General features: G+C 34.4%; 2 protein-coding genes across 4 annotated transcripts in view; one reads left to right on the top strand and one right to left on the bottom strand.

Moving 5' to 3' along the window:
- Window positions 1-23,213, bottom strand: part of Hs3st-A (Heparan sulfate 3-O sulfotransferase-A) — a 130,729-nt gene extending 107,516 nt beyond the window's left edge. The window contains exons 1-2 of one of the 2 annotated variants that reach the window (XM_065363862.1): window positions 23,138-23,213; window positions 22,958-23,016 (exon numbers count right to left, since the gene is read on the bottom strand). The gene's annotated coding sequence lies outside the window, so the exon portion shown is untranslated. Of the gene's footprint in view, window positions 1-22,957 lie in introns of both variants that reach the window. The other variant, XM_065363861.1, reaches the window with a different exon arrangement.
- Window positions 3,451-7,414, top strand: LOC135843866 (uncharacterized). Of its 2 annotated transcripts, none has more exons than XM_065361903.1 (3): window positions 3,451-3,730; window positions 4,123-4,399; window positions 6,204-7,414. In XM_065361903.1, exons 1-3 carry the CDS (start codon window positions 3,676-3,678, stop codon window positions 7,288-7,290), a joined length of 1,419 nt encoding a protein of 472 aa, XP_065217975.1. In that variant the 5' UTR covers window positions 3,451-3,675; the 3' UTR covers window positions 7,291-7,414. The 2 variants fall into 2 exon arrangements, with proteins under 2 accessions (XP_065217975.1, XP_065217976.1); XM_065361904.1 differs by lacking the exon at window positions 3,451-3,730 and adding an exon at window positions 3,754-3,816.
- Window positions 23,214-26,491: the final 3,278 nt, after the last annotated feature.

Genomic DNA, 26,491 nt, shown 5'->3' with positions numbered 1-26,491 from the left:
GTTGTCGGCTACATCAAGTAAATTATGCCATGTTTGGATTTACTGTATAAAATGTAATGTGCATACTGCATACCGTTCTGCATGTGCATACATGTACCTTACGTGTTACCTACTCAGGCTACGTACATACAAATACATACATTGATGTGTACTTGTGTAGGTACTCGTACGATTTGACGAGAGGGATTTTTTAATTGATATAACGTCACAGAAGCGTAACTTTTATTAGTGAATTTATTTCTGATTATTTTGGTAGGCTTATGTTGAGATGTGATTTTAGTTAGGCGTTATATTTGTTTGAATAATTACCAATGTGTATGCAAAATGCACATACCTAACACATACTATATTGCATAGCTCATAAAAACAGCAACCTTCGACACCCCTCGTTCCATTATTCGCGAAAATTTGGGCCCATCGCATTCATTATTTATATGCCTTCATGTTTTTTTAATCTGAAAAATATTTTTGCACTCCTCCCTCTCCTCATTTTTTTCAAATCCAAAATTGTCAACTTTTGCAAAGAATTAGGTACCTACTTAAGATTTCGTTCATCTCCTAAATTCTACTCCTCATTTTATTTCATAAAATTCACAGCTTTAGACAATGATATTATGTACTTACGTAATGGAAAATCTTTATCACAGTATATGTATTCCAGAAACTTACCTGCAACAAAAAGAAAAATTAAAAATTAGCTGGATGGTTACACATTAAACCTTCGAAAGCATATTAGTAACATAATTGCATGAGTATAGAAATGAAGATAGGTGGTAAAAATCAGGTAGATTACTGATCCATTTCAGATCTTTAGAGGAGCTATTTTGGTAATTCGTAAAGTTAATATTTGATGGAATTTCCAGAAGCAACGAAAAGAAGTCGTGGAAGGGTGAGAACGAACATCCCACCCCTTAAATAATAATTAAAAAAATAAAATAACAATAGATGGGTAAAACATTTTTTTTTAAATTTAAAAATTAAAGTAAACATTGGTTTGAAAGATGAAAAAAAAATTATTAGGTCTGTATGTAGCATTTTGAAAAAAAAATTCAAGATTCTGAAGTATTTTCCTTCAATTGGAGAAAAAACTAAAATGAAAAAATAAAAATAATAAATAGATAGAGAAGTAAAAAAAAAACAGGAAAAAACAAAAATCACAAAACCAAAAAAAAAATGTTGAAAATTGATATAATTATCGATAATATTATTGACGAAATGGTTCAAATACGAGTACAACATTTGGGATATTTTCTTACATTTTTTCTGATCTGGAAAAAAATTCAAAATTAGAGTGATTTGTGCTTCTTGAATAACTTGCAGAGCAAGTTGAATATTATTTGAACGAAAGGAGATATTTATGTCATCTGCAAATATTCTCAAGGAAATAGACCGTGAAATAACATTAGAACTGTCATCAATGATACGTATGAATAAAACTGTACGTACATTAGAACAAAACCTTGAGGTACTCAATTTTCTATTTCAAAATAGTCTGAGTAAGTGTTGTTTTGTCTCATTCTGAAAGTACGATTTGTGAAGAATTTCTGAACGAAGTAAGCTAGATGTCCTCTTACACCAATATTATGAAAATTTTGAAGAATTTATGCTTTATCAAATGCCTTCTCAAGATAAAAAAAACACTGAAGGTACATTTTCCTTATTTTGAAAAGCTAAGCTAATTTATTGTTGGAGACTTGAGAGTTGGTCTTAAGTTTTTTTTTTCAAAAAAAAGCTTCGAAAAATTTCGGATAGAGGCCAAATTTGAGTTCATATTGGCTAACCCATGTTCAAGATTCAAGAAAAAGTCGTTCAATGATACGTTGTTTTGTAATTTTTTTTGCTCAAAAATATTTTAAAAACAAACCCTGATTTTTTTAAAAAAACGGACACACTTGACAACGCAGTGGGAATTCTATATTGTGGGTACTTACTTAATAATTTACTTTGTACCTTATAATCATCAGACTCTTTGCTCTTCACAATACCTATTCGATTTTTTTACTCTCTTGAAAAAGTTGAGGAAAAATTTCAATTTTTTAATCACATAGCTACCTACAACAGATGAGTTAAACTTGTCTAATTCTGCTCAAAAAATAAATAAAAAAAAACATTCCACGTATTTTATGTTTTACCATTTTTATCCTGTTCATTTTTTTCGTTGGATTGTACCTCAGTTTTTTTTAATCCATTTTTCTACATAATTAAAAAATTTTCATTACCATAAGAAATCAGTTTTTGGAAAAAAACTTCGGATTCTGCGAAAAGAATGTAGAAAAAATGGTAGGTAGATAATAAGATTTGTTTTTTTTTTTCAAACTCAAGCTATATTTTGTAATGATTTTTTTGACACCTTATCATGAGGACTACAGTGCTGTATTTTGAGAGTAGTAGAAAATGTAAAAATGCATTGGAAGGGAGAAGGGGGTACGGTCTCATTGTCAAAAACGGATCAGCACTATCATTTACTTATATCAAAACAAAATCAAACCGGTGTTCATTTTTATTTTTTATTTTTTGGTTCGTGCAGGAAAATTTGTATTTGCATGATCAATGATCATCCTCTTATCTTTAATAGGGACGAATTATTTTCCAAAAATATATCAGTTCCTGAGTTCAAAAATTAACAAGAAATTATAGTCTGATACTTAAAATTGAGAAACATGATCGAGTTTTAGCATCATTTATTGAATTTTTTTCTTACTCTATTGATTATCAAACAATTTTTTCAGCGCTTTGAACTAGTAATATTAACCTTACAATAAAATAAAAAATTACTCTTCGTAAATTGATGGAATTTATAGATGAAATTTATTGAAAAATAGTAAAAATAAACTTGAAATTGAATAGAAATTAAGCAGGTAGGTATTTTATTTTAAAACTTCCAAAAAAACATTTACTGCGAAACATTTTTTTAAAAAAATAAAAAGTCGAAACAAACCTCAATAATTGCTTATATAAATACAAAAGGAGACAAAACAAATAAAACCTGTTCCAATTTTTTTCCTTTTTTTTATTTCAAAATTTTTCAGTCTCACAATGCCTCTTCTCTCTTCGATGAATTTTTGCAACAAATTCTCAGCTTCCAAAAAACTATATGATTTCATCTTGAACTACGCAGGCCACATCCTCTTCTCCTTCCCTTCGGCCTCCAAAAAACGCTACATCATTCAAGAGACAGCCACTAATATTATTAAGCTGGGAACCTGAATTTGCCAAAATTTGAAAATAAATAAAGCAAAATAAAACTACCTGCACTTTGTGGTCAGCTTACATCTAGTACCAAGAAAAAATTTTCTGCATACTTGAGACACGCGTATGCGATTACGTGATATTGCCTGTACGAAACAATGTTCTCATATCCGCATAAAATATCGATACGTGGGTGTTTATCGATACCGTATTGATAATTCTTATCGATAAAATATGTCAGAAGACGAACTAGTAGCGCAATTACCGGGAAACCCGCGTAAAATTCACCAGATTTGTTTCTCCGTGATATAAATTACCTACGCGTCTGTTATAATTTCGAAATAATCGAAAAGTCGTAAAATGACAATTAACCTTCGATAAAACAGAAAACGAAATTACTAATTGCAGTATTGCAGCTACATTCAACAGTAAAGTGGTAGGTACGTGTGTTGTTGGTGAAAAAAATAAAATAATAATAATAATAATATGCGGAAAGTTCCTAAGGAAGCAATAAGAAGACAGCTGATAACTTTATTTCCAGGTTAGTTCACTTTTTTTCAATTTTTGCACGTTAGTAAGTGTCAATTTGGTCTAAATTTTGAAAGGAAACGTGATATTAAGCGCCAGGTAATTAATATTTTTGTGTTTGAAAAATACGTAAGTTGTCAGAATTGAATAAATACCTATTGTAAATAATCAATATTTCAATCAATGTTGACAATTTTTTTCTCCAACGCGAGAACTTTTCACAATGGAGTAAAATGTATTCGATTTTTTCCATGCACCCTGTAGAAACATTATTTTATACAACCAAAGTTGCTTCAACTTTAAGAAAAATTCTATAGAGTTGAAAAGAGAATCAGACTCGCGAATACATACTATAAATAAATTTTTAATGTAATCCCCTAACGCCATTTACTTTCGAATTTGCAGTTAATATGAACGTGCTGATGATGGGTTGTGCCATCGGATGGCTCCCGAATGCTATTTATTTTCTAATGCACGGAGACGAAGTACACGCTACATTTTCCCAATGTGACCTGATTGCGTCCCTCAGCCAACTCGGAAAACTTGTATTTGCAATTCCAGGAGGATTAGTTGTGGACAAATATGGAAGAAAGAAAGTTATAATTGGGGTCGCGTTTCTGAATTTCTTTTCCTGGTTGGGACTTTCGTCAAGTACTTCGCTAATTGCGATTTACGTGGGACAGTAAGCATCAGTATTCAGTAAGGTAGAAGCAAGTTGGATTTTGATTTAGGAAAATTCCTGGAGTCTTGAAAATGACTTTTAAATTTTTTTTCGAATTTACATACATAAACATGTAGGTATTTTAACCTCAGATTTGTTTTTTAGAGATGGAAAATTCTTATCTAATTTAAGTGGCTCGAGAAAAGATAAAATTTGAGAAATAAAATCAAAATAATTTTGCCATGTTGTAGAATATCTATACTTGATTGACTTTGAACCCATCAGAAATTTCATTTAGGTAACCCCTTTTTATGAGATTTTTTTTGGAAATTTTGAAATCAAAGAGTTTACAAGAAAATTCAAAATTATTCGAAACCACAAATCTCAACTTTCTGCTTGATTTGATGAAATTTTGATGTTTTCAAAATGAAAAATAAACCAAAATAAAAAAATAGTATCCAACTTTTGAAATTTTGTCATGTGGTTTATCTTTTTCTTTGCGGGTTTTTAGATTTTTTTTTTTGACCAACCCATTATCTAATAATGCATTGTTTTGATTCTTTCCATGAGCACTTACATGTATTTAAATTCGTTTTTTGTAACTCGGTGTGGATTAATTTAATCACCATTGCAATCATTTAATGAGACAACACTTTTAAACCACGCCAAAATTAATTCATCGGCAAGAAGAATAAATAAAAATCACACAATGAGACTAATGAAACAGTCATGTTATGACTATGCCCTATTAAGTGCCTACCTATTCGTGGTAATAAATACCTAGACGACAGACGTGCTTTATCAATACTTGGGAAAGAAATCTCCACCAAAGCATTTTTGATTCTCATTGAAGGTGACAATGAATAGGATAAGGTCAAGGCACTCGAGATATTGCATTGTTTTTCATTCAGATAATTATGAATGAGCACCTAACTATATTTATGCTGATTCTTGATCTTGTGACACTAACCATTGGATCCTTTCATTAGTTTATTTTATTTTTTCAAACTTAGTATCGATGGCTCATTGCTCCAAAATTGCTATTTAAATGCCTTGAAAAGCCACAAATTTAAGACAAACAGTTTTCCGAAATTGTATTAAGTTTTAAAAAATGGTTTACCAAAAATTTACAAAAAAAAATCCTTTGCAGTTTTCAATTTTTCTCAATTTTTCCAACATTTTTTTATTTTTCAAAAAATTAAAAATTGGAAATTTTTTAGATTATATTCAAAAAATATCCAAAAAGGCTTGAGCAGGAATGTCGTAGGGAAGGACTATTTGAGGAGGGGGGATGTAGAAATCATAAAAGTTACAACTAGTTTGTCCACCAATTTCCCATGCTAAAAAAATCAACGAATGAAAAAAAATTCCTCTGAAATTGACCAGTAACGTCTACTACTTTTTAAAAAGTGTTGAATTTTTCAAATTATTTTTCCTTAGTGGTATTCAAATTGGTCTGCGCGAAACGAGATCAAAAACTTCGGAAAATTTATGGTCCCTGATGTAAAAAAAAAAAACATTGTTTAATTCAAAAAATTTACTTTTTAATCAATTTCTGCTAGACATCTCAATGGTTGAATTTTTTTATTATAATTTGGACTTCAAAAATGGAGGAAAGCAATAAAACCTAGGGGAATTGAAGAGGAAGATTGACTTTGTATCTTTCGCAAAAATATTTAAAAGACCACGCATAGACATCCTTTTCATCAAACCATCTAACTCCAGGCATTATCCCAAAACAATAAATTTGCCTTCGTAATCTCGAATTAAAATAAATACCTATTATCAAAACATCTCAGCACTCAAATAATACATTCGATTTCAGATTCGCACTCGGAGCAGGCCAGGCATTGACCCAAGAAGCATATTCGATCGCCATAGGTGAGACTGCCTCTCCAGCCATACGAGGCCAGCTAAGCAGCGTATCCCAAATATTCTTAACGATCGGAGTAATATTACCAGCCGTAATCAGCGTGATTTTTTCCTCTTACAAAATACTCGCTTGGATCGTAACACTGTTATCGTTTCTAAGCCTTCTTTCGATGGTCATGGTATCAGAAACGCCTAATTTTTTGATCTCGACATCGAAATTCGATCAAGCCAGAGAAAAATTGGAAATATTACGACGAGGATGCCCAGTCGATGAAATAGATTCCGAATTTGAAGATCTGAAAAAATACATCGAGAATGAAAACGCACGCCGAGATCAACTCAACTGGCTGACTTTCCTCAAACTGAAAAGCACCCGAGGACCGATACTCACAGCCATCTTGATAAAGTTTTTTACCACTGGAACTGGTAGAAGTTTAATTACCACTTACGTCACTACCATATATCCAGCTAATGAATTCGTACCGAAGAAATATTACCCTTTAATTATGCAAATTATCATACTTCTAATCAACGTATTCACCGCGTTCTACATAGAAAAGTTTCCTCGCCGAGCCATCATCATTTTTGGAGCAATCGCTATAACTTATTCGAACTCGTTTTCCGCGTTGGTCAACTACATCCATAGTAAAAATCAAAGCGAGATTTTCAATGGGTTATTCTTGCTAGGAAACGTTTTGTATTTGATTTTTTTCAACGGTATGGTACAGCCGATCAACAGCACTATTAAAACCGAGCTTTTTCCTCAAGCTGTCAAAGGATTCGGAGGATCTGTCACTATTGTAAGTCAAGCTGTTTCTACTTTAATTTCCTACCAAACGTATTATTTCATCACCAAGTATTTTTATCTTTACGATATGTACGTGGTGTTGGCGATAAATTCGCTCGTTCTAGCCGCGATAGTGTATTTCCTTTTACCCGAGAGTCGTGGATCAACTCTTGTTGATGTGCAAATGAACTTTCAACCAAATCGAGAACCTTGCAATAATGGTTCAAAAGAGGTACGAACAAGAGAAACGTGAAATACTAGATCAGTTATTTAATTGCACTAAAAGGCTGTTTGGATAAAAATGTATAGTAAAAAAGTATTTTGTAAATAGGTAAATGTCTTTTTTAGTTAAAAAATATATGTATTTGTACAATAGATTTGTGTTTTTAATTAATCCATGAAGAAAACGAGATCAAATAAATAAATCGTAAGGCTTTGAAAGTGGACTGTCATTAGGGGCATTTCTCCCCAACTCCGTGGGGACCCATTTTTGACCATTTTTTTGTGATAAGTTCATTTCATCGAGTGAAAGGGGTTTTCCAAGTTTTTCAACGGATACGTAAAAATAGGAGGTCAAATGGGTTAACTTCGCCAGTCAAAACTTTTTTTCACGTTTTAAATCAAAAAATCGCATTTGTTTTCACCAACTTTCAATTTTTTAAAACGACTTTACGACATAATGCCATCCCAATTTTTTAATATGTTGTTCAGCATGAAAAGTTGTTCATAATATATTTTTTTCAGAATTTCTGAGAGTCGAAACGAAATGAAAACTACGTTTTGAAACTTTTCAAGCCAATTTTTCATACGAAAAAAAGTGGCAACACTGATTTTTATGATATCACCAAAATGCCTTTCAAACCCCCTAACTATGGGAAAAAGTTCCATTATTTTAGGTTCACTGAAAACTTTGACAACCCCTGGCTGCCGTTAAAAATGGGCTAGAGGGCTGCGATTAGCGTCATTGGTCATCCCTTCGAAAGGTCTTTCCACGGGAAAAATTTCAAAAAAATCGCCAAACCCACCTACCACTTTTTGGTGGAATTGACGTGGAATGACCCTGGGGCAAGTTAGCAGCCTATTGAAAAAAAGTAGAATCAGTCGCAGAAAGCTAAATATAAAAAAATAAGTTAAAATTGGAAATCAGCGCCACATTATTTTTGATTTTTTTTTCAAAAGGGCTAAATTAAGTGAGTAGGGCACCAGCACGCAGTGTAACGCGGCGTCTCAAGGCAACTGATCTACCTGTCTGACCTCTCATGATTCTCCTTCTCCCTATCTGACCTCTAGAATTTGCCCGAGTGCCTGTCTGGCAAGTTAAGGTCATTGACCCGTGTGTTTGGCCTTTAAAGGTCTATATGTGTAGCTGTCAGATTTCTTAAGGTTATTGACTCATCAGTAGAAATGGCTTCCAGAGGCTGTCTGTCTGCTTATCTGACTTCATAAGGTCATTGACCCACCTGTCTGGCCTCTCAAGGTCGTCAGTATTGGCCTTTCAAGGTTGTCTCTCTGTCTGTCTGTCTACCTGTCTAATACCCCAAAGTCATCTACTTGCTTAAAAAAATTATTGAGGTCATTGACCCATCTGACAGGCTTCTTAAGGTCATTGACCCGCCAGTATGACTTCCTAAAGTCATCTGTCTGCAGACGTTTTCGGGTTTTCAAGGTCATTGACCTGTCTGACATCTCAAGGTCATTGGCCAGACTGCCTAACGTATCAAAATCGTTAGTATTCCTGTCTGGCCTCTTGGGGCCATTGACCGGTCTGTCCTGCTTATCATGGTCATCTATCAGTTCACATGTCTGACCTATTAAGGTCATTGACCCATCTGACTGGCATTTCAAGGTCACTGACCTACCTGTCTAGCCTTTCATGGTCGTCTCAAGTTGCTCGAGTGCCTGTCTGGTTGTCCAAGGTCGTCCATCTTCTAATCTGTCCAACATTTCAAGGTTGTATGCCTGCCCATCCGACTTATTAAGATCATTGACCCGTATGTTTGCCTGTCTAAATCCTGAAGGTCATTGACCTATCAGTGTGGCTTCTCGAAGTTGTCTGTCTGTCTGGCTTCTTAAGGTCATTGACCCGCTTGTCTGCTCTCCTGACGCCTTAAAATCATTGACCCACCTGTCTGGCCTCTCATTGACCCATCAGTGTGGCTTCTTGAAGTCGTCGTCGATCTGCTTGTCTGCCTGTCTGACTTCTGAAGGTCATTGGCTCGCCTGTCTAGCCTCTCAAAGTCGTCTGTCTACCTGTCTGAATTCTAAAGGTCATTGACCCATCAGAGTTTTCTGGCGTCTCATAATCGTCTGCGTGTCTTTCTGGTCTCTCAAAGTCGATCTGACTTCGTGAACACACAGACCCGTCTGACTAGCTTTTTAAGGTCATTGACCCGTCTGTCCAAATTCTCATGATCGTTTGTCTGCCTGTCTGGTCTCTTGAGGTCATTAACCCTCAGTATAGCTTCCAGAGAGCGTCTGCCTGCCTTTTTGGCCGTGAAATTTGGTTCAGGAGGTATATACTAGGTAAATCATCAAAAAAGCTCAATTCTGGATTTTCAAAAATTCACCAAAAATCGAAAAATGAATTTAGGCAGCCAAAATTTTGATTATTATGAACGTTTCGAATCATGTGCTCTTTCCAAAATTTTTTGTGTTGTTCAAATTGGAGGTGAATACTTACCTCAAGACGTTTTTTTGTTGATAGGTAAGTTAAGTACTTACATACTATTAAGTATACGTACATTGTATTTTTTTTTTTTTAAACTGAATGATTATTGGAACAGATAAGAAATTACTGCACTTTTTACCCCTCAACCTTTTTCATAATAATGGTAAAAATTAATTTTTTTTCTCACACGAGCAAGATTTTCGATACTCAATAACTGATAATTTGACAACGAACAAAGCAGGAAGAAATGCTTCATTAAATAAGTTTTCTTCCTCCTTCGTACGAGATTTCCACCACGCAAAATTCGTTTATTTCCGAATTCTGTATGCTTTTCAATTTTGCAGCTTATACTCACGTAGGTTACCGTTTTTTCACCCTACTAAACGAACACTGGGCGAGAAGGAGAGTGTTACGCAGCGATGTTGAGATGTTTTGTGATCCAAAGGCTGGAAAATGTTAAAGCTTTTCGAAAACTTTCTCACAAGCTCCGTGTACTTTATCCGAAAACACACAAAGTCGTCAAATTGTTTTCAAGATCGGATTATCGGAGTTTACGTCGTCTTGTCTTCTCTCGATGCAGGGTAATTCGTAGGTCGCTTTTGCAACCTTAGCTTCGTCGTTCGACTAATTGCGTAATTTTTCTTACTTTTTCCCCCATTTCATAATTCTCTTTTCGTTGAGAAATTTTTTATTCCAATTCTCGTTGTAAGTTTTTCAAATGTTTAGTGTGGAAGTAAACTTGATTTGTCTTTTTCTTTCCGCATGTTTTGTTTTTGTTTTTTTTTTTTAAACAAATCTTTCCAGCGATAAGTTGTCGAGTACTGAGCTAGTCTGTTCGGAATTAAAATTTGATTCCGGAATACGCCATTGCGGTATTTTTCTAGACTCGTGTAACGAAGCTATGAATTTTTTTGGCTATTTAAACAACAATGTTTATTTACCAGGGTAACATATTATTCTATACGAGAAAATTCGCCAAAATACCTCGAGCTATGGCGAGAATTTGGTTCGATATTGTACACAATGTAGTTTACATACGTGGTACTTTATATAAACTTACGCATTATAGCGAGAGAAAAAAAAATTACACAGTTTTGTATTCGGGCTATATTATACGAGATATAGAATAGAATGGCGAACATGGTGTGCGGATATTTGATGGCGTGAAATTACCAACAGCGAAATGGCGCGTATAAATTAAGCAATTTTCCTATTGCTGCGAGTTATAAGGATTAAAAAAATGGCACGTCGTCGTCGTAGTCGTAGTCGTGATGTTAAGTACGATGTGTACGGTACATGGTTTTGCAGCCATGCTTGGCTCTGCTCTGTGTGTATCTCTGTGTATTTTTCTAAACAATGGGTCGTTGCGGTGTATATACAATGTAGGTATCTATGATGCTGTACTCTCGTATAACGATGCGAAACGAAAGGATCTCATATCTTGTAGAATGATCTTTCGCATATTAATGGAAATCGGTATCAACGTGAAGTCCTTTTATCGTTCTCAATAACGTCGCATTCGTTTCATAAATTAACTAGGTAATTCGTTTAATTTTTGATAAAAGAAAATGCGCACCGAACACATATTCGATGCGGTGTTTTCTCTCCGTTTTTCTTTCCTCTATCTAACTCTCAACTTTCATACCTATTACCTACCTATATTATTGTATCGGTTTCGCAGACGATTAAAAAGGCCCTGACAGTGGCAAAAAAATATTGTTTCACCTTTTGTTCGAAACATGTGTGGTGCAATTTTCTAAAAATATGAGATACGAGTATTTTCTCCAATTTTTTTCTGCTCTGATATTTTTTTCGAAGCGTAAGGGGTATTTTTTTGAAAAAATTTGGACTCAAAAATAGTTATTCTCTCATTTATGTCGAAAGTCACCTGAAACTGCCTCATGGGTCTTCGTGCTCCGATAAAAAAAAATAATAACAAAACGGATGACTAAAAGGTTTCCTTGTTAGTAGGAAATTTTGGGCATTTTCAGTTGGGATTGCAACCAATTTCATCCCTTCTCCCTCAAAATTACTTTTGGTACCTCTCTGTTTTCAGTATACGTCTTTTTACCCACCATAAATCATCTATAATTTACACCTAATTTACGACCACACAATAAACCTTCACTGCTGGATTTTCTAAGAATATTAGAAATTTTCAATAAAGTTCCCAGTTGAATCAAATCTTTTAGTCCACTTACGGTTAAACTTTGATATAGGTAACTTTGAAAATAGAAATTGGAACAGTTGGCTTCATTAAGGCGCAATTTTACAAAACGCCAAGACCAATTAAACCTAGCCAAAGATTACAAAGCGAATATCGAAACGACCACGACCTTTCAGCATAAAATACATATTACAAAATCCATGTTAGGTAGGCAGGTATAATGTAGGTAGAATTCGACCCTCTCGTCCTGACGCGACGTACGAGTAAAACCCCTATACACAGATTCCTCGCGCGCGAAATCGTGATTCAAAAGAGAGGTTTTAAAAAAAAAACAATAATTTCGACAAATTAATATTTTTCATTAATGAAACACCCGCGCGAAGCTCGGTTCGAAATACACACGCTGAACTGAAATTAATTAATTCATTTTGAAAACAAATCCTCCGGCACCGCTTTGTTATTCGGTAACAAAACAACAATGGCATTAATACGCTTCGCGACCCTAAGGGACGGGAATCGAAATTTATGACGGCCTCCGGTAAACCCCATTAATCTGCGCAGGAAACGCATAAATTGTAATTTATGGTTCGAATATGTAATATACGCCGGAAATACAGTAAATTATATGTATTACCGTATGCTAGCGTATATCAAAGTACAATTAAGAAGCGCCGAAAACGAATTAATTATCGCGATATTTTTCTATAAGTATGCAAATACACCAGTAGCAGATCATAAGCATGAATCGGTGTCCTTTCTCGTAGAGCAAGCGACGACGTTTAGTATGAACTTCGATAAAAAGTTCATACTTACCTACATAAGTGAAAATCAATTGATACAATTTCAATTCCAATGTCTCAAAAAAAATTCCATCTTCATTATTGGTTCAAAAATGACACGAAATGTAACTTTGGAAAATTTGAAAGCCTCAACACAAGATTTATTTTTAAAATTGCAATTTCATTTTTCAAAGTTTTCGTTTCATATATTTTTTTTGGAATGTTGATGGTTATCAACCCCCCCCCCCCCACGACTGTTAATAGTACACTGCAAATAGTATTGTAATATTTTGGACCACTGAAATATGGAAATTGATGTGAGAACCCGTCTCAACGGTGGGCAGATTACATAAAATTGCACGAGATAATGTAAAATATAATTCGAACCAAAATTAATAGATAAATACGTGACATTTTTTGGGTACCCCCTCAAAATGGACGGAACAATGAAAATTCATGTAGACGATTTATTTGAGCTTAAATAAGAATATTTTGGCCTTCTCAATTATTATTTGTTTTTCAAAATTATATTTCTATGCATTATTTCAAATAAGAAGTGATGAACATGAAAGGGGTGAAAATCTGACAGTCGACTGCTGGTGGGTCTGCGTCATTTTGTGGCCACCAGCGACTTTTTGAAAATTCTTGGAGCCTCCAGTAGATTTTTGAAACTTGAAATTTCTACAAAATTTGATCAAATGGAGTTGGCAAGGTGAAAGTCATTTTGTAAACTAATTTTAATACGCTATGAAGTCGATTGCAAGTAGATTGCAAGTTGTTTCGTAGACATCAGCGAGTTTTTGGAAATAACTAGAGCCTCCAGTAAATTTTTGGAACTTGCAATTTCTACAAAATTTCATCAAATGGATTTGGAAAGCCGAAAGTTGATTGGGATGGATTTTGTGACATTTTTGAAAAACAGAAGTTTCTAAAAATTTGCTGGAGGCTCCAAAACGGATTGAAACTGCCTGGGATCCACTTCGGAAAAATTTTATGGAAATTTTTAGCACTGAAAAATCTACTGGAGGCTCCGGTAATTTCCAAAAAGTCGCTGGAGGCTCCAAAACGACTTGAAATCTACCGGTAGTCGACATCATAGTTTATTAAAATTAGTTTACAGAGTGAATTTAAGCTTTCCAACTGCTTTTTATGAAATTTCAAGTTTCTAAGATCTGTTGGAGGCTCTAGGAATTTTTGAAAAGTCGCTGGAGGCTCCAAAATGACTTGAACCAACCTGCAGTCGACTTGATAGCGCATTAAAATTGGAGTAAGTACAGAGTGAATTTTGGATTTCCAACTCTGATTTGGTAAATTTTTATGGAAATTTCGAGCATTGAAATATCTGCTGGAGGCTTCAGTAATTTCCAAAAAAGTCACCGGAAGCTCCAAAATGACTTGAAATCTACTTGCAGTCGACTCCCTAGCGTGTTGAAATTTATAGTTTACGGAATGAATTTTAGCTTTCCAACTGCTTTTGATGAAATTTTGTGGAAATTTCAAGTTTCAAAAATCTGCTGGAGGCTCCAGAACTGCCCAAATGGTTTGAAACAGTTTCTAATCGATTTGCGAGGTTGAAAATAGGATATATCCCAAATTGCATCCTTCTATGTAGGTCAAATTTTAGTTGAATCACTTATCTCCGACCCTTAATTTCGGCGAGATAGCCGAAAAACGTAGATTGACAAAGGTTAATGACCTCTTGCGGGAGTGGCAGACAAGTGGCAGTGTGCAAAATATTTTCGGGTCTACCGTGAATCAAGTTCACGTTTTAAATCGTTGATTTTCTTTTTTAAAAACAATTTTCATAAAATTGACAACTTTACCCCCTCCTCAGTAAAGGTAAAATCGCCATTTTGGGAAAAACTGAACTGGTCATGCTGGTAGTAAATTTAGCGTAAAACAATTTTTGTTCGAACATTTTTCCTGTCGGACCCTTCATGTCGGCGATTCAGCCGAAAAACATGTATCGACAAAGGTTAATGACCTCTTGTGGGGGTGTGGCGGTCAGGTTGCGAGGTGCAACTTTTGATGGGTTGTTTTAGAGACCAATCTGAACAAATAATGTGAACTTCAGCTTTCCCCTAATTTTTCCGAGGTTCGACTGAAAATTTTGCTAAAATGACGTACTACGTATTTTATCATTTTCGAGTTTTTACTCTCGGAAACAAAGAAAGAAAAATCATAAATTTTATGCATTTTTAATTCAAAAGAGTATTTTCTTGAAATTGAAACAAATACACACGTACTCTCTACTCTATAAGAATCAACAAATTTAGAAGTTGAAACTAGATTTTAAAATTTTTTAAAATTCGATTCAACATTTTTATACAAACTCGAAAGCACAACAAATTATAATATAGGTAGAATAAGATTCGCTCCTTGAAAATATTACGTACTTGATTAAACTTCAATTTCCAGTTCAATTTCCGAGCAAAAAAATCTTAAAATTTAAAAAAAATAAAAATTAGCAGAAAAACTGATTTTAGAAACATTTTGTTCAAAAATCAGGGAGAAAAAATAATGTAAGTAAAATCAAAATCAAGTTACTGCCTCAGGGCCGTGCAAGTGCAGTTCTCCGTTCTAGTCAACTTTTTTTACCGCCCCTTCCCACCACACCCCATAAAAAAGTTCCCCAGCCAGCAAAAATACATCGTAATTCGTAAGTCTAAATTTTATAGGTGCTGAATTTCATTTTCAAATTTTTTGTGAATTTTTATTTTGTCCATTTTATTTTTTCAAAATTAAATTTGGCTCAATTTTAAGGGGAAATTGAAATTTGATAGAATTGAGAAGGAAAGCTCAAATTGTGTTTGCATTTCATTTTTAACTTCTCAAATCGATTAAAGACGGATTTGAGCACTTCTGAAGCCTCCAGCAGATTTGTGGATTTTATTGCTGTGTTGAAAAAAATGCAGAAATCATTTTTGGTCATGACAATTTTTTTCCAACACCGGAAAATCTAAAAAAAAAATGGGAGACTCTAAAAGGGCACAAAACCATTCCAATCGATTTGAATGATTTAAAAATGGATTACGAATTAAATTTCAGCTTTCTACTTCAATTTTAATAAATTTTGATCTTTTTCATGAAAAATAATTTCAAGTTTCCAAAAATTCACAAAAAATCGGAAAATGAAATTCAACTTCTGAAAGTTGGCACAGCATTCACAATTGAATGTAGATACCTAATTAAAAAAAGAAACCAATACTTGCATGTGAAAAAGAGTTTTTTTTTTTTTAAATCATACGTTTTCCATTTTCACTCATTAATTGGAAAATACTCTATCTGAAGAATTTTCAAATCGTTCAAACAAACGTGATGGTGAGTCAACCACATTGAAAAAAAAAATCAATATGTGAATCGCAGATATTCAAATTAATGATGCAGTTTATAGAGAAGTGCAATAAATTACGTATAAAATTTTATAATTTTCTCAGAAGATATAAAAATTAATTATTCATGGTAATTAGGTACCTACTCACAAGATTGGATAATAGTTTTGAGACCGTTCATAGAAATAATTCGCGACAATTTAACAGAAGCTGTTATTCTTATCAAACTCGTGATTTTATGACATTTTATTTACACGTCATTATAGCACGTATCTATCCTCATATTAACTGATAGAAAAGAAAGCGATCCATTTTGAAGATTAAGATACTGAAATCAAGAATTCTCCAAGATTAACGACGAAGTTTGCCAATTACGTAGCAATTTTATGGTCAAGTCGATTGTAATAACAGCCCCCGAAAATTTTCTTTAAAAATACCACCCACTCGCGAAAATTGATTATAAAAATTATCAAAACTCAGCACTTCGGAAAATCCAGCCAAAACTCCACGAACAAATCCTATTTTTTGAATACGCAGTTACTTACGAAACCCACTCGATCCCTTCAAACCCCAAAAGGTAGGGTGTAAATCCGTCTCGTACAGTATAAAACGCAACGAATTTCTAAACGAACCGACCTGTGAAAAGGTTTCACACCGATGCGATTAAAATTCACAAATATTTAATGACGTTTGGCCCTCGGTTGAAACCATTGGCAATTAAATCAGCCGCGAAAAACGTCTTAGGAATGTTCTCTAATGGGTTACTTTTGCGATAATCCGACACGAGAGGTGGAATTTACTCGTAGTACACGCGAAGGAAAGCGAAACATCACAGCCAGAGAGGTATAAGATTTTTAATTCGCTGGCAAGTAAGTAATCCGAGTTCATAGAATGGTATTTCTTTCGTATAATCCTGCGGTATCCTTCTGTACAGTACGTACCTAGTTCAGAAGTAATTCTCTAAGGTTGGAAATAATCTTGGAAAAAACTTAATACGTCGAAGATACGAGTACACAAAGCGACCAAGAGACGGCTGTGGGGGTAATCGTATCCATATTTAATATTCGCCGGCGATACAACTACGACTACGACTACGACGACTACGACGACGACGACGACGTTCGAGTACACCTATACATATATTCCTTTGACATTTTTTTTCTTTTGGTTACCCACCTATTCTGCCATACTCCCTTTACTTTTTGAAAGTCCATATTCGAAGAAATGGTTCCGATGAAAGGCAACTTTTTAAATATTAAATTCGACGCGTTGCGTTGAAATTTTCTCTACCGCATTTTTGCGCTCGCTCTCTTTCTCCCTCGTGCAGCTCCAGGACGTTTATAAAAATTTCACTCTCGTAGTTTTCTAATTCCAGCCGACACGAGTGACGTGTTTGCGGTCGCCCGAGTCTTCTACAGGGATTCGCTTCGGGGAGTACAACGGCCTGCGTTCTGTACCTCGAATTGTTAAATTAACCGACACGACTGGATTATGCCCCGGTAAAACTTATGCCATGCTACGAGGATATAAACTCTACTACAGTTTATGGCCCGTTTTTCCCTAAAAGGTACATCTACATACGTTACTTTTATGACACATTGACAAAGGTAAGTGTTTCGCTGAGGTATGTGTATTGCGGTTTGTGGAGGCGTTCGAAATGTCGTCGTGCCTCTACAGTAGTAGGATAATATGGTACTCGTATACGTCTCACACAAGTCTCAAGTACAAATCGACATCAAAAGCCTTAGAACTTGCGAAATGATTGACACTTTTCTACGCTCTGTTTTTTTACAACGTTTTGCATCATCTATATCTGCGTATAACTTAATGCATTCGAATCCTCGAACAAAAGAAAAACATCGAAATAGATTTGACTATACCTATTGTCGAATGTAAATGGCAGCAAAAAATTTTCTCCAGGAGTATTTTTCAACGAGTAGGAAAAAATTGCGTTGTTCGGAAAGATGCTTCGTGATGTGAGAATAGGATTATACCCGCATTTTCGTACAATTTTGAATTCGAAATTTCATTCGTGAGAGAGATTTTATCGGTAGGCTCAATTTCGTTCAAGGCCGTATTTTTTGAACGAAAATTTATACCTACTGTTGCTGCGTCTTTTCGTTCTTTTGGAGTTTTTTGTGAGAGAAATATTATGGTGATTTTTGCCATTTGTTTTACATTTCGACCATATTTTCAGGGATAACTTTTTTTTTGAAAATGACCATGGTTTATTTCATACCAAGACAAACCGTTCCCCAAAGGTGTTTTTTGCCCAGCTTTTTTCATAATAAAATGAAAATCACACTGGAGTCTCCAGAATGGCTGGTAATGGCGAAATTCGCCCACGGGGGAGGGGGTGTCCGTTCTGGACAAAATACAGCGAATCGCACACATTTCAAAAATTTCCTCGCAAAGGGGAAACTTTTGATTTTTTGGATATTTTTATTACGAAAAAAGCTGGTCAAAAAACCACTCTTGAGGTGTCACTCCTAAAATCGGCTCAAATGTGGATAAACTCGTTAAACAGGTCGAATATAACACACAACTCAAATTTTAGCTGCCCAACTTCATATTCAAGCCTTCTGCAGCATCGTTCAAAATTCTGGAGAAATTGAAATTCGCACTGGAGGCTCCAGAATGGCTGGAAATGGTGAAATTTGGATTTGGGGAATTAATATCAGTTTTAGGACTTATTTTGATCATTTTTACTGATCAAGTACGTACTTTTTTTCAAAAAAATGATAAATCACCAAAAACAGTCAATTTTGAATTTTCAAACGATCGTCAAAAATCGAAAAATGAAGTTGGGCGGCTGAAAATTTGGTTTTGGGGGTTTTAGACCATGCCCTATTCAAAAATCGTGGTCCCGTTTAAATCGGAGGGTGACACCTCAAGAGGTTCCCTTGTCTGGTCTTTCGATTTTCCATACCTACATTTTTTAATGGGCTCCTTCAGATTAATAGGTACCCATTATTCGCCCTTTGAACACCCCCCCCCCCACATTCAAGTTGGCATTTTGATAGTGCAATTTGAAAAACATTGAAAAGAGATTCAAAATTAATTTTTTTTCTCATTTTAAAAATACTTAATCGAATTTTTTTGCATAAGCTGAATTTTTGAGTGTGGGTTGAAAATTTTGAAGAATTTTTTTTTGTTTGGTATCTTTAGTACATCGAAGAAACTATTACAGAATGAAAATCTTCTCCTCTAGAGGTCTATATTTTGACATCTACTCGTATTTGGTGATTTATGGAGTGGGGGAGGAGAGGAGTGAACAAATTTTACACCATCGAAAAGTGATACGTATATTAAATATTACCGTTTTTTACAGCATTGATCGTGATTTTTAAAACTACATATTTGTATTTGACACCAGAATTAAATCTGGGCACCCTAGAGAGGCAACATTTTGGCACATTATTGTGTTTTACCAACTTTTAAAAATGTTTGGGTTGCAGATCTCCTCTGGTGGACTCAGGTATATGTACCTAGTTCTAAGGACAAACGGGCAACAAAATGATCAAATCCTTGATTTTGACCCCAATTGCACTTTTTCAAAATTTGGGCTTCACCTCTTCCCCTCTGAAGAACCTTGTTTTGATTTTAAGATCAAATGAGTTTATGAATTCGAATCAGTGCATTTGGAAACCTATACCTAATTCGACTTCCATACACACTTTTTCTATGGGGAAATTTTTTTTCACCCCCCCCCCCTTCTTCAAGACCGAACTTTTAAAATTACTCCAAAAAATGTGAAATATGAAGAAATACCCAAAATGTAAATTAGGATGTATTGTGAAAAAAATGTTAATTCAGTAGACCTTCATTTTGAGTTGAAAGTCACTCAGAAAAAATTCACGCTCCAGACGTGCCCCTGGAGAGGAGATATGAGTCGCCAAAGAGGGGAAATTTTGGGGGAAATTGTGTTTTTTTCGCTCTAGCCTGAATACAACCTGTTTTGAAAGAAATGGTCAGTTACCAAAAAAAAGTATTGGAGATTCTGCGACGACCCAGGTCATTTTCATCAAAATTCAGGACCATTTCCACGATTTTACTGAGCAGTTAAAGATCTGCAAATCGTTTATTTTTGGGTAAATTTGTTTCTTTAATATTTTTGTTCTGAAATATGTCGCATTAATTACTCCGAAACATCGAAAGATATAATTTTTGAAATTGGAGAAATATTTTGGAACGCAGTGGTGTCAATTTTTTGGTCGTCCGCCAATTTCGAAAAACCGAAATAAATTGATGTTTTTGATTATTTTCTCGATTTTTTGAAATTGGAAATAATGATCAAAAAACTGGCACTACATCATTCCAAAATATTTCCTCAGTTTTAGAGAGAGAAAAAAATAAAAACCACGATTTTTTCAAAAATGTCCTCTTTTTGAAGGTCTATAGGTCCCCCCTCCCCTCCAGGTTCACGTGCGGAGCTTAAATTATTTTCTAGGTAACTTTCAAGCACGAGTAATCTATGGGTATGGCACACTCTTTCCTTAGCATTCATCTCTCGATTTTAAATCCAACACATTGCGCACCTCCCTCCACCTCAATTTCGGTAAAATTTTGAAAAAATGAAAATCATGTGACATATATCGTTTGTTAAGTTTTCGATAGCGTTGATTTCGAATTTCAATCTACTTTTTTAACACGAGCCTTCTGGACCTTGCAAAAGGCTCCCCAATTTCAAAAAATTTAAAACGTGAGGTGACCGGTGGTTTATAGATGTTTCAAAGGTGCTGTTTCGAATTTCTACCAACTTTTTCGAAACGAGCCCCCAATCTTCAGAATAAGCCCTCAAATCTCAATAAAAATAAACAAGAATTGGTTTTGAATTTTAGCCTACTTTTTTGATATATCTAAGTCCACTAATAGCCTCACAATTAGCCCTCAATTTCAAAAAAATAGAAAACCTGTAAGTACGACCTATGATTCTTTTGGAGTTTTATAGGTGCTGATTTCGAATTGTGACTCAATTCTTGGATACAAGACTCCTTGTTTTTAACAGGCTCTTTCGATCTATCATAATTTAATAACCGAAACGACGAAGTGAAGAGGTACCCTATACTTAACACAGTTGAACAATTTCATTATTTCTATTTTTTCTTCGATTAATCGCCCACCTGAAAGTATGTACATTTATGTCAAAACACTTCGAAATTAATATTTCATAGTCACACAATCGTCATTTCAAAAAAAAAACACCAATTTTGTGAAATGTACCTACCTACTCGCCTCATTCTTCCTATTTTACCAAGGTTCGTAGGCGATCAGCGATTAAATGAAAAGAAAACAGAGAAAATGGGTCAATTCGAAACGAACATTTACTTTAAAAATTTATCGAATTCACTCCCACATTTATTCATTTATTTTACCAAATTTTCATAAATTCTTGACACTCTGTTTATTTATAGATTTCTGTACTTTTCTTCCTTTTTTCTGTAGGTAGAAAGAGGGAAGTTATTATCGACATGATGCTTTTGAGAATTCCTCAAATTAGGACTCAAATGAGAAATCGATTCAATCAATGACAGGTGAAAAAATTCCACGTCAATTTTTCAATTTACGTTATTAAATTTGTAGGTATGCATTCATTGATTTCCTTTCAAAATGTCAGAATATCTGATGCAAATTGTAAGTAAGGAGAAATTATTCATCCCTATCAAGATTTTTTCTCTTCCGGCATTTTAAAAATGAAATTCAAGACGAGCATCAGTGATGATGACCAATAACTCAAATTTCAACAAATTCTGTAAATTACAAACACGAATTTTTTAATCATAATTTTTTAAAATAAAATGTCTACTGAAGTTATTGATGTTCAAGAAAATACCCCCAAGCTCCAATTAATTTCTAATCCTCTCAATCACAATTTTCTCCAATAACGCAGAAAACAACTCCCTCCTCAATCCAATTTCACATTCCTAATTTCCAGAAAATTCCGATCACATATTCCAATCAAAAATTCCAATTCAGATCACGACCATGCAAATCTTCGAGCTCATTTTCGCAATAATGAAATTTGAAATTTTTTCATCTCGTTGACGTAAAAAAAATTTTCCTATCGCCAATTTTTCGAAACGAATACGAAACACAGGCGTAAAATATACAAGATGAAACACAAGGAACAAAGAATATACCTTTACTAGAGATAGACGTGAAAAAAAGAGAAAAAAATAACCTTGAATAACCCCTCAGTGTTCTTCACCTTCGTATTCGAAATCCCAATCCTTTGTCTGCTTTCTTCATCTCAACGAACGTTAATACGTTTTGAAACAATCTGTAGTCTTTTACCTTGTCAAATTGATTTTGGCAAAAAAATTTTGGTGTAAAAAATTCCAAATCCCGATCCACGTGCAACAAGAGATTCACGTAGGCACGTAAAAAAAATCACCAGGATCATGTATAAAGCCTTTTTTTGATTAGCAAACGAAAAACAACAATACGTATCCAATTATTTTTGTAATCGAATTCTACGTATGTGTAGGGAAAGAATAAAGCACCCCTACCCTTTTTAGCTTCGAACTGAAATTTTTTCAATTTCGGTATCACTTTAACTGCAAAACTAATCATACCAGATAGAGAGGAGGAAAAACGATCAATTAGTATTTACAATGGTAGAAAATTATAATACGGTGAAACACGAGTACGACGAATTATCTCATTTAGTAGCTCTCGTAGCTATTGAATTGAAATGTAAACAAAAGTTGTAAAACTTTCGTCGAATATAAACGCCAAGTTCGGTTCATTTATCACTTAATCATCTGCCATTACCCCGGAGACGTTTAATTAATCCGGTAATCCGGTCAAATTGGCGATTAAAAATTTAATTTCAAAGGCTGCAATGTACAAAGAATCGGCCACAGTTTCTTATCAGTACTGGTTGGCCACCGAGCGTCTATTATCACTGGAAACTAACTAGATCATAGAGTATCGTGACCTATAAGCGAAATTATTTGAAAATTAACACTCACCGGATCGTTGTACTCCCCGGACTGGACCGCTGATTAGTCGTACTCCGAATTCGAGAAACCTACGGCAGAAAAAAACCACCTCGTAATAGTATAAAAAAAAAAAAAGATCACGCTATGATAACGGCGTTATCTGGTTTTTTTCTCTTTCTCGAACACCACTATAATCTTAAGGGTACGTACTTAGAGCAGCGCCGGGGTACGCATGTAACCGCGACGATGAGTATTTTCAAACTGCCCCTTCGAGCTTTACGCCATTTACGCGCGCACGTTTACTTTACGTTGCCTTTAGAATCGATCAGCGTGTGCCGTGCTCGAGGAATTATGACGTAGTCGAAGGATCAAGGCGCTTGCGCTGACCGCCAAAATTTTCATAATCGGTATAAAATTAAAAATTAACCTCGTACTATGATATATACGCTCGGTTCCCACCTCGTACCCCTTCGTTTATTTGGTACCTATGTAGATAGTAAGTATATATAGGTACAGGTACATATAGACAGATATACGCACACATTGACAAAATACTACATACAAGCAACTAGGTATATACCTTTACATTGTACATCGAGGCCGAATGCACACATTTATAGGGTAGTATTTTCAGAGGGTACAATGGGGGGTCGACTTGGAGTAAGTACACTGCACGTAGAAGAGTGTAAGAGAAGAAGGGAAGTCCGCGGGTGAATCCTAGTATTCGGGCGTATTGGTTGGTGGTCGTACACGACGTATTTTCTTCTCAATGAGCCAGCCAAACGTGAACGTGGAAATGCGGAGGCGATGTGAGTAAAAAGCGTAACGTACTAGATGTGGGGCTTTTCAAGTACCCAACACGTAGAAAAGCCAGCCACGCTGTCGTGTTGTGACGTTTCTCATCAATGAGCCCTCATATATGTACAAGAATTTATTCCTTTCTAGTATAGTAAATTTATAGATACAAGACGAAGAGATATAATATTCGTGGATAGGTCTGATGGAAGAATAGGAAAAATCTTGTTTGGATGTTGTTCTCAATGATGGAGTCGGATTTAGGATTTTTCAACTTGAAACAAAAAAAATGAAGCCCTTGTCCCCCTTTTCTATTTCAAAAAAACACCTAACTGAGTATCTGGCCAATTTGCAAACATGGTACTTTACATGAATATGAGTAAATTTCGCTTTTTCCTGAAATTAATAAGCCATTGATAGGATAGAATCGAAAAAAATTGAAGTTCGATCAAAATTAGGACACTTTCACACTCCCCCTTCCACTCAGAAATGTTATGATACAACTTTGAAAATTAGTTCGTTGAAAACAGTGAAAAGTTGAAATACTCAAAGCGGTAATTTTACGATACAGCTCAACTTTCCATGATCAGTACAAAAGTTTGAAGTTGGCATTTAAAGATTTGAAAAAAATTATACAAAGTGGGCCTATTATTGCGTTTCTTTAACGAATTGATTTTTAAAATTAGATAACAATTCCTGAGAGGTTGGTATGATGGGGAAGCGGGGGAGGTAAAATTCAAATGTTCATGAGAGGTATATCAATTTTTAATAGACACAATTCAAAGATTGTGAAGTCGAATATCGACTAGTTTTTTCGATTTAGCCACTCTGAACCCCCCCCCCCCCACAAAATATCAAAAATGACAAACGCAAGCACGTTATTTGACATGTAGATTCTCAAGAGTGCTGAGTACAGTTTCCGTACCTCTCCAACCTCCTTGCCTACCATCTAATCGTGTTTTTCAAAATTGAGAAATCAAAAAGATAGCAAAACAACAAGTTTAGAAAAGTTTTCATGATAAAATACATTTTATCGTATAGTGATCGAAAACAAGCTAAAATATTGAAATGTACCTACCCAATTTTTTCAAGTTTTTTTTTTCAAATTCGGATCCTCCCCCCTTCACCATATGTGATTCCAACTTTCAAAAATGAATTTCAATATCGTATTTAGTCAAGATTTTAATTTGAAAACTTCCGGATCGTTGCTTTCGAGTTTTTAATTAATCAGTGAAAACAGCCTCGGATAGCATAAAAGGTTTAAAAATCACAACATAGCTGACTCGTTGTCAGTTTCTATTCAAAAAAAAAAAAAATAACTTTGGTAACCAAAAAGTAACCAAAAAATTTACAAGTCATGAGCAAAACATTTCAACGTATCATGAAGAGAAAAAAAATCACAAAAAAATCCAGAACATTTCAATTGATTAAAAATGTAAAAAAATTACGAAACCAGAAACATTTCAATTGAAAAATGAAGAAACTATACCTAGATTAAAACTTTGATAACTGGCAAAGCAATACATTTTTTTTCAGATGGAAAAGTGAAACTATTTCGCAACCTTTTAGAAAATATGAAACAGGACTTTTTGACAGTTTTTGGCATATAAAAGTGAGAATTTTTGGTAACAAGATTTTGGCAACTTAGCAAAAAGCAGAGCTTTATTTTTGGCAATTTTTGACAAAACGAGACTATTAAGCAATTTTTGAAAAAAATATGACACTTCGGGATTTTTTGTAAATAGCAAAAATTTTTAGTTATTTTTGACAAAAAAGTGAAAATTATTAGCTGTAGAAAAAAGTGAGACTTTAGGAAATTTATGACTTTTTAGGTTTAAAAAATGGACAAGAATTTGGCAAAAAGCATGAATTTTTGATGAAAATCAAGACCTTTTGGAAAATTATAAGCTGTCAAAAAAGTGATACATTTTTGCAACTTTTTTGTAAAGAATTGACTTGAAAATGTTGGCAAAAAGCAAGACTTTGAAAATTCTAGAAAAAGGTAATAACGTTTCTTGACAATTTTTGTCAACAATGCGAGACTTCTGAAAAAAAATTGTGATATTTCAGAACTCGTAACTTCGAACTCAGTTTTTTCCCAAAAAAAAAGAAAATGACTTTAGTAACCAAAAAAAGCTAGGAAAAGTGTACAAAAAAAAGACAAAACATGGATAAAACGTCATTTTAATGCAAAAAAATTACTGAAAAAAACAGAAATTTTATCTAAAAATGGAACAAGATAAAAACTTGCAGATACAATTTTAGCAAAAAGTGAGGATTTTTGGCGATTAGTGCCAATCAAGTGATTCTTTTTCGTAATCATTGTCAAAAAAAAGTGGATTTCGCAACCTTTTGATAAATAGGTATAGCGAGATTTTTTGGCAATTTTGAGCAGCAACGTGAGAATTTTGCAATTCTTGGTAAAAAAAAAAAAAAAAAAACAATATTTAGAAAAGAGTGAAACTTCTTGGAATTTTTGTCAAGAAACGAGATTTTTTTGGAAATTCAGACAAACGCGAAACTTTTTTCTACTTTTAGCAGAGAACGAGAATTCGACTATAATTTTAGCAAAAGGCAAGGCTTTTCAGCAATTTTTGGCAAAAAGGAGAAACCTTTTGCCAAGTTGTCTGAAAAGCGAGAATTTTTGACTTTTTCAAAAAAAAAACTGGACTTTAGGAAATGGGAATTATTGGCAAAAAATCATACTTTTTGCCAATATTTGACAAAAAAGCTCAAATTTTGAGTATTTTCATTTTAAGGGGAGGAAAG

The sequence above is a fragment of the Planococcus citri genome, chromosome 4 (genome assembly GCF_950023065.1).
Source record: "Planococcus citri chromosome 4, ihPlaCitr1.1, whole genome shotgun sequence".
In the NCBI taxonomy this organism is placed as follows: domain Eukaryota; kingdom Metazoa; phylum Arthropoda; class Insecta; order Hemiptera; family Pseudococcidae; genus Planococcus; species Planococcus citri.
This window is presented reverse-complemented; position numbering and strand designations above follow the sequence as displayed.

Bases quoted from the DNA above. Each gene is read 5' to 3' on its own strand.
- LOC135843866 (XM_065361903.1), top strand. From the start codon at position 3,676: ATGCGGAAAGTTCCTAAGGAAGCAATAAGAAGACAGCTGATAACTTTA. The intron at 3,731-4,122 runs GTTAGTTCACTT...TCGAATTTGCAG, and splicing joins GCTGATAACTTTATTTCCAG to TTAATATGAACGTGCTGATG. The intron at 4,400-6,203 runs GTAAGCATCAGT...ATTCGATTTCAG, and splicing joins ATTGCGATTTACGTGGGACA to ATTCGCACTCGGAGCAGGCC.